At 53.7% G+C, this 9,037-nt stretch overlaps 1 protein-coding gene across 1 annotated transcript; it reads right to left on the bottom strand.

The window, feature by feature from the left end:
• Positions 1-2,138: 2,138 nt before the first annotated feature.
• Positions 2,139-7,191, bottom strand: RPS7 (ribosomal protein S7). The gene is made up of 7 exons (XM_027964042.2): positions 7,135-7,191; positions 6,889-6,972; positions 6,709-6,780; positions 6,425-6,568; positions 5,387-5,451; positions 2,718-2,868; positions 2,139-2,248 (listed from the first exon to the last, which is right to left on the bottom strand). Exons 2-7 carry the CDS (start codon positions 6,961-6,963, stop codon positions 2,171-2,173), a joined length of 585 nt encoding a protein of 194 aa, XP_027819843.1. The 5' UTR covers positions 6,964-6,972; positions 7,135-7,191; the 3' UTR covers positions 2,139-2,170.
• Positions 7,192-9,037: the final 1,846 nt, after the last annotated feature.

The following is a 9,037-nucleotide window of genomic DNA, read 5'->3' as shown; positions in this document are numbered from 1 at the left end:
TATTGGCAAACAGAATTGAGCAATATGTGAAAAGATTTATAAGCTATGACTGTGGGGTATTTTGGGGATGCAAGGCTGGGTCAATATTCAAAAATCGGCTCAAGTGAAAAATCGACTAAAGTGATCCGCCATACCAATAAACTAATGTGTCACACCGGTTGAAGCAGAAAGATCTGACAAAGTCCAGCACACTTTCGATGATAGAAACTCTCAGAAAAATGGGAACAGATGGGGAATTTCCTCATCTTGACAAAGAGCATGCATTTTTTAAAATAAAAACTGTGGCTTTAATTGGAACATACCTGACACCCAACATTCAAGACCAAGGTGCACTGCACATTGATCTGATGGTCTGAACACGGTGTATGCTCGCCTACGGGGGTGGCATCGGTTAGCACTTCATTGCATCAGAGTTGTCGTTGCTTTTTAAATGTTTATTTGAGACTATTTGCCTGACAGGTCTTAGCTGAGGCACTCAGGATCTTAGTTCCCTGACCAGGGATCTAACTCAGGGCGCCTGCATTGGGAGAGTGGAGTCTTTAGCCACTGCATCACCAGGGAAGTCCGCCATTTCTTCTTTTGTGTGGTGGGAATAAGATCTCGCTCTCAGGAATCTTGATGGTTTTCATACAGCATTGCTGTCTGTGTTCACTGCACTGCGCTATCAGCTCTCCAGGACTTACTAGCTGCACACGTGTCCCTGGAACCTCTCTCCCCGTCCCCACCTGCCAGTGACCACTGCCCCTTTATAGTTTGGCTGCCTTGGACCTGCATGAACGTTACAATCAGTGTCTTTCCATTGGATTCTCTCTTAGCTTATGACCTCCAGGGAAAAGCGCACAGGCGTCAATGAAGGACACGCTTCTTCCTCACATCTCTATCGGTAGCTTTTATCCATTGTCCCGTGACAGGCAGGGAGGTTTCAGTACCCTATTGAGAATAACGCTGCAATAAGCCTGGGAGGACACACGTCCCTTTGATGTTTTCATTACTTTTGCATAAATACTCAGAAATGGAATTGTGTGATCATACGGTAACTCCTTTTTTGGAGGAACCTGCGTACTTCTCTGTAGTGGCCGCACTAATACACATCCCCACCGGTGTGCTCAAGATCGTTACCTCTACGACCAGCGTTCTGACAGGTGTGAGGTGATAGCCTGTGGTTTTGATGTGCAACTTGCCTACTTGAAGTAGATTGTAAACTAGAGCCGTTTTTAGATCACAAGTCGCGTTTACACCTGCCTTGCAAACGAGTTCCAAAGCCACCGGCATCACTGGTGCTTCTCCTCCAGGGCCTCTGGTCTTCTTCACCCCACTGCCCCCCACTCCCAAAACTGACCGCCAAAGAGCCGGGCCACTTCCAAGGGCTTGGACAAGAATCTGGCCCACGTCCCAGTTGTTATTTACATTTCTCAGATACAACTGAGACATCTGGACACATCTGGACGCACGCCCATGTGTCTCCAGCTGGGAATCTTCCCCAGAGGTCACCTCTGTGCAGCCGTATCTCGGGACACTTTGTCCACAAGGACGTTAACCTCACCCACCCTCCCCTCAAGGGTTCACTCCTCCAGAGCTCCTGATGGCAGAGGACACCAGGCCACCCGTCCCGTCCACACGGCCCGCTGGCTTGAGACACAGGAGCCCAGCCAGCACGGACAAGGATGCAAACGTGGAGCGCACAGGGCCCTACGGTAGAGAGAGGCGTCGCAGCACATTACACCCGAAGACCCCGAGGTCAGGAGGGATCTTAGTACAGGAGGCCGCCCAGGATCGAGGGCTGTGGAGGCTGAGAGTCAGTCGGGGGGCTGGGGCAGTGGGGTCCTCGGCCAGTCACTGTCCTCAAGACAAACCCTGCAGCTCAGAAGTGGGCTCCACTATGTAACGCAGACGACCACCACCGAGGGCCCACTGAGTGCACATGAACCACACTCGTGCTTATCGTCACCTACAAGGGGCAAGAATCTGGAAACGTGAACGCATGAGTAAGTGAGCCACTGTGCTGTGAAACCAGCGCGGGGCCCTGACGAGGCGCGCCACCGGTCCAAGATCCCCAGCTGGTGCAGGAAGCAACGGGAAAATCCAGACAGCTCTGCATCCGCAGCTCTGCCTGTCTGGAAACCACGCCCAAACCAGAGCACTGAGAATAATACTTTATTTAGTCGTTTCTTTACAACTGAAACTCTGGGAATTCAAAATTAACATCCTTGCCCGTGAGCTTCTTATAGACACCAGAAAACGTTTCAACCTACAAGAGAAGAGATAAATCGTCACAACAAACACAGGGGATGTGTCCTCTGTAGTCCCAAGCGGGGCAAGCTCGAGTCTGGTGTGGGGAAAGGACTCCACTGCCTGCACCGCGTGCTGGCTCCTCTGGGTCACTCGGAGACCCTGGGCTGACGGTTTACCGGGAATGAAGCAAAGCGACACTTCTCCCCAGAGTCTATCTCAACCACCACCCAGCCTCAAGTTCAGCCTAACACACCATGGAGTTACTTCAGGTCCATTGCTCCTAACAATTGAAAACAATTCCAGTGTTTAAAACATCTCCCAATTTAACCTGATCTACAGCCCCCAAGGCAGTCGGCACAGAGCCCACAGCAGGCGGGTTCGGAGCCGCTGGGGCAGGTTGGGAGCCGCTGGGGCAGGTTGGGCTGGGCTGACCTGACCCTCGCCTGGGTCTGCGTCTGGCCCCTCCCTGGAGGGCTGGCCCCTACCTTGTGCTCCACGTTGTTCTGCTGAGCTTTGTCCAGATGGACCTTTATGAGTCGGCTGCCGTCCAGCTTCACGCGGATCCTCTTGCCCACAATCTCACTTGGGAAAACCAAGTCCTCCAGGATGGCGTCGTGCACGGCGGTCAGAGTGCGGCTTAATGAACACAGCGACAAAGGTGAGAAACTCAGCAACGTCTGCCCTCCTGGGAACCCCCAGAGCACCTCGGCAAGTCAAACCCTGAGTGGAACGCTCCAGGTTCCTGAAGCTACGGCAACACGCACGTACATCCTTTCGTCTCATCTGTCTCAGCAGAGCCGCTGCCACATGAGAGGGAGACACACGCTACCATCTCACCTCAAAAGCCAGCATGCTGTGAGCCACACACACCAGCCGTCACGAGCGATCGTCTCCAGAAAAGCAGATTAGTGATGACTTTTATTCTTGGACACCTTTAGGTTGTCAATCACACAATTCTCTGTAGTAACCTTTTACCTCTTCTAAAATGATCTTCTCCAGTGTTGTCAAATGATTAGATGTCACCACAGGCTTTACCTACTGAAGACCCTCTAAGGGTCCCTGGCCTGGAAGATGCACCCAAGCCCCTCCCTGTTCCTGCAATGGAATGACACCCCACCTAAAGGACACCGCTCTACCCCAGCTCTAGGATGCGGCCCCTCCCGTGAGGCTCCCATTTCAGCCCGTCCCGTCACAGACTGCCAAGGGAGCCGTGCTCCCCTCCTGGATCTGACTCCAAGTTCACGACCCATCTGGCTGCCTGACAAGGTTCAATTAACTCCAAACTGCTAGCCTATCAGCTTTGTGCCACAGGATACCAGGAATGAGAATGAAGAGACTGTTCTCATTCCCAACGTCTGTAGGACTCCCTTTTATTACGGAACGCGTCCAGGTCTTATTCACCCCTCAGTGGCTCAGACACCACATCCTACTCATTTCTCTTTCTGTCCGCACCTCCGCACACACAGCAGGGGCTCCTAAATGACCACAAAGCCTCACTGCTCCAAGGCCAACAGCAGCTTCAGCGCCTCTCAGCACACAAATTAGACAGTCAGCCCAGTCGACGAATGGCTGCTAACCACTGGCTAAGCACACCCTTACAGGTTAGGAAAGCACCATGGACCCCGTAAATCACTTCCTTCAAAACACAGCAGAACGGAATCTAGCTGGTCTCACACTCAACTCTAGCCCGACCTAGAGCCTCTTTGAGGGAGAGCAGTGGCAGCACAATCACAGGGCGGCAGAGCTGTAGCTGCTTCAGAAGGAAAGTGACCGAGACCCCGCACGCAGGTCGCGCAGGAGGAGGGCGAGCGCAGGGAAGGACAAGAGGCGGCGGGCGGGCGGACTGGAGACAGGCGGGATGGCTCCGTGCAGGGGAAGGGAAGACTCCCGGGTCTGGGCCAGGCCACTGGGCAGGCCGGCGTCATCAGCTGAGAAGTAGAGGCAGGTCTGCGACGAGGGAGCCAAGGCCACAGACCCGGGAGTTGGCGCCTTCACTGTGTGCAGAGCCAAGGGGCTGCTTCACAGGCAAGTGCTGATTCAGGTCGCCAGAACCCAGGCTGCAAAGCCACTTCAGCATCAGCATTAACAGACTGAACGCTCTTGATTATCCCGTGCTTGATCTCCTGCGAACTATCCAGAACAGCCCCGCTCGCCCCAGAAGTTCTACATTCTAACGCTACTCCAACTGCCCTGAAAACAAGCCCAAAGCACCAACAGCGCGAGTTCCGTCACCCAGCACGGGCCTGTCCAGCCTCTCCATCCTCCACAACGTGGCACCGTCAACACCTGTCCACAGCACTAGAGACCCCTCACGCCCGGCTTCCAGGCACTCCCTGGCTGAGTGCAGATGCCAGCACCACTGGCTGAACGGAGGGAGGGAGGATGAGTGACACCCTTTACCCCGTCAGCAGGGGTGCTCAAGTCCTTTCTCAAACTGCCCAAGGGCAGGCCTGCAGGGACCCCAGAAACCAAGTGTGTGCAATCAGCGACTCCAAGAAAACACCAGAAAGCTCAGACCAAGGAGCCAACCTCCAGGATCTAGTTTACAGCAGATAACCTGCAAGTCAGTCCAGCTCAGAAAACAGGCATCACCAGCGACGCCTTCCACCTGTGCCGTGAGCAACAGACGCATCTACTCAACCTCGAACCCACAGCAGAAGTGAACAGTGAGAGCACGCTGGGTGTGCCTCACCCCACCACGCTCAGCTGACTCCTCCTCACTGCCCCTGCACTGCCCACCCCACGGCGGGTGTGCCTCACCCCACCACGCTCAGCTGACTCCTCCTCACTGCCCCTGCACTGCCCACCCCACGGCGGGTGTGCCTCACCCCACCACGCTCAGCTGACTCCTCCTCACTGCTCCTACCCTTTACCCAAAGAACTGGATGAAAGTCTCACCTTCTGTGAGTGCAGCAACCTATTGTACCACCTACGTGAGTATATGTAATTCTTACCTCCAGAATCAACCTTAAAACGTTTCACACACAATTACAGAAACCGAGTTACGTGATAAAAATTCCCATGTGAATGGATTTCCTACATCATCCACACTTGATTTTGAAAAACTTATATAACTCTTACTATAAATAACCCATGCCAATCAACAATGGTTATTAAGAGTGGTACACACATTTTCCATGCTGATAAAACCTACCTCCTGGGACGTTTCTGCTTATTTTTCGTACGGCTTTTTCTAGTTGGCTTAGGCAGAATTCTCCTCTGTAAAGCAAAAATTATCATTCAACAAACTTTTAAAGACTTAAGTTGTCAGAAAACTAAGCACTATCAAAACTGCTTTACAAACCAAAGGACATAATGGCTGAATAAATTCAAACCAGAAAATCAAACAACCTAGACCCAACAAGTGAGGAAGAATCTCTGAAGCACTTCCTGACCTCATTTATTCTTTCAGAACCCACAGCTTATAATAAAATGTAACTGGAAAAATGTGACTGATCCCCCAAATATTACATGCCTGTTCACATTCCATCCAACCCACTACCCACTTACAGGTACCAAGTCAGAATACTACTCCTTAACTTCCTCATCAGCCAAGCACTTACGTCCTAGAGATGTGTTTGCAGGAAGGCCCAATCTAACTTAGAAAACAAAAACACAGCCCCTTACCCATTTCCTCCTTACCCTACCCACCATTCCTTTGCGTGCCTTTCCTCCAGCATCTACATGTGATTCCCCAGTGTGATGCGAGTCTGCTGAGAAATCCCACCAGGCGGAGCAAGCGGCAGCTTCACATCTTACCCTCATCACTTCGGCACAGCCCGGTACCTTTATAGCACTGCAGCCGGAGAAGGCACTGGGACCGCTTTGACACCAACAGCAGCGGAGTCCAGTTCCCTGGCTCAGTTGCATCCGCTTCTGTGCCACTCCATGGACCGCAGCACACCAGGCTTCCCTCGCCATCACCATCTCCCAGAGCTTACTCAAACTCATGGCCTTCGAGTCGGTGATGCTACCCAACCATCTCCATCTCATTCTCTGTCCTCCCCTTCTCCTCCTGCCTTCAATCTTTCCCAGCATCAGGGTCTTTTCCCATGAGTCAGGTCTTCGCATTGGGTGGGCACCCAGCAGCAGTACCCCCTATCTCTTTAACCTGGTGCAAGCACCGACCAGTGACTCTACCAACACAAGCCCTCACTCCAGCGACCCAAAACGACGTGCCCCGCGGGCGCACCTGGGCGATGAAGACGACGTGCTTCCCGCTGAACTTCTTCTCCAGCTCGCGCACCAGGCGCACCTGGATTTTCTGGAAAGACTTCAGCTGCGGGACGGGGACGAAGATAATAATAGCTTTCCGGCCACCGCCAACTTCGATCTCCTAGAGTCGAAGAGGAAAGAGAGGCACAGATGTAGTTAGGCGGGGAGGGGAAGCCCGGCCCTCCCGGCGGCCCGCGCACGTGCCAGGGCCCCTTCCCGTCCTGGGGGAACCCGAAGCCCACCCCGGGGGGACCCCCTTGCCTTGGCGGCCGTGATGTTCAGCTCCCGCAGCTGCGCCTTGAGGTCCGAGTTCATCTCCAGCTCCAGCAGAGCCTGCGGGGCGGCAGAGGGCGCAGCCCACGCTCAGCGCGCGCAGCCTCATTCACCCCGACCCCCGCCGGGACCCCGGCTCGCCCGCCCCCGGCTCGCTCGCCCCCTCACCTGGGAGATGCCCGACTCGAACTCGTCCGGCTTCTCGCCATTGGGCTTGACAATCTTGGCGCTGGAACTGAACATGGCCGGGACCTGGAAGCACAGGGCGCTCAGGGCTAGCGGCCGGCCCCATCCTCCCCCCGCACAAGCCATCGGGACCCCCGGGCCGGACAATCGGCCGCATCCCCACCCGGGGGCCCCAGACGTGTGCCCCCAGAAGCCGGCGGACCGGCATGGCGCCCGCGGACCATGTACCTTGCAGAGGCGGCCAAAGATTCTTGCCGCTGCCGACTCGAGCAGGCCTAGGAAGAGGCCTAGATCTCGCGAGAGTTCATTAAATCCCGGCGGCAGAGGGGAAGAGGCGGGAGTACCGCGATAGAGAAACCGGAAGAACCACTGAGACGCGGAGGCAGCCTAGAGAGTCGCCGGGAGGGGCTCCTGAGGGCCGGAAAGCTGGGAAGGCTTTTTGGCTCCGCTGTTATCCTTGTCTCGCTGCTCGCGGGAATTCCCGTGGGGGCAGCCGAGGTTCCAGGCGGGCGGTGGGCGGGCCCGGCGGCAATCTGTCGGGGAACCCAGGTCCGCCCGAGGAAAACAGCTTGGGCTACGCCCGAAGATACGACCAAAAGCCTAACACGAGGAAGCTTAACGTCCCAGCTGAAGCAATGAAAAGGAACCAGAGACTTGAGTTCTGTTTGGGCTGTGGAGGACCAAATGAGATGCTTGGGACAGCTCTTTTTGAACGAACTGCTCCAGGCCACACTGGGCTCTCGTATCGACTGCTTGGTGTGGGTGATGATTCTGAGACGTCTTGGGGCACCTGTGGTGGAGGCGGCCTGGAGCTGAAGAACCACCCCAAGAGGGGAAGTGCAGCTGAGTTCAGTCGCTCAAGTCGTGTCCGAATGGAACACAACATGCCAGGCTTCCCTGTCCATCACCAACTGCCAGAGTTTACTCAAACTCATGTCCATTGAGTCCGTGATGCCATCCAACCATCTCATCCTATGTTGTCCCCTTCTCCTCCTGCCTTCCCAGTCTTTCCCAGCATCAGGGTCTTTTCCAATGAGTTAGTTTGTTAGGGGAAGCACACTGATTGAAACCGCTCACCCTGGCCAGGCACCATAGTAACTATTTGCATGAGTTGTTTTATGACAGGAGATCCTGATAAGGCATATGGAACTAGTAAGCCACCCTGCTTATTTAACTTCTATGTGGATTACATCATGAGAAACACTGGACTGGAAGAAACACAAGCTGGAATCAAGATTGCTGGGAGAAATATCAATAACCTCAGATAGGCAGATGACAGCACCCTTATGGCAGAAAGTGAAGAGGAGAGTGAAAAAGTTGGCTTAAAGCTCAACATTCAGAAAACGAAAATCATGGCATCCGGTCCCATCACTTCATGGGAAATAGATGGGGAAACAGTAGAAACAGCATCAGACTTTATTTTGGGGGGGCTCCAAAATCACTGCAGATGGTGACTGCAGCCATGAAATTAAAAGACGCTTACTCCTTGGAAGGAAAGTTATGACCAACCTAGACAGTATATTCAAAAGCAGAGACATTACTTTGCCAACAAAGGTCCGTCTAGTCAAGGCTATGGTTTTTCCAGTGGTCATGTATGGATGTGAGAGTTGGACTGTGAAGAAGGCTGAGCGCCAAAGAATTGATGCTTCTGAACTGTGGTGTTGGAGAAGACTCTTGAGAGTCCCTTGGACTGCAAGGAGATCCAACCAGTCCATTCTGAAGGAGATCAACCCTGGGATTTCTTTGGAAGGAATGATGCTGAAGCTGAAACTCCAGTACTTTGGCCACCTTATGCGAAGAGCTGACTCATTGGAAAAGACTCTGATGCTGGGAAGGATTCGGGGCAGGAGGAGAAGGGGACGACCGAGGATGAGATGGCTGGATGGCATCACGGACTCAATGGCTGTGAGTCTGAGTGAACTCTGGGAGATGGTGATGGACAGGGAGGCCTGGCGTGACTCTCCAGACCAGAATACTGGAGTGGGTAGCCTCTCCCTTCTCCAAGGGATCTTCTCAGCCCAGGGATCGAGCCCAGGTCTCCCACATTGCAGGTGGATTCTTTACCTGCTGAGCCAGCAGGGAAGCCCAGCAGGGAAGTTTAGTGAAGAAAACATAAATTGTCTGACTATGT

Source organism: Ovis aries, chromosome 2 (assembly GCF_016772045.2).
Source record: "Ovis aries strain OAR_USU_Benz2616 breed Rambouillet chromosome 2, ARS-UI_Ramb_v3.0, whole genome shotgun sequence".
In the NCBI taxonomy this organism is placed as follows: Eukaryota; Metazoa; Chordata; class Mammalia; order Artiodactyla; family Bovidae; genus Ovis; species Ovis aries.
Note: the sequence above shows the minus strand (reverse complement) of the source record. Positions and strands in the feature narration are given on the sequence as shown.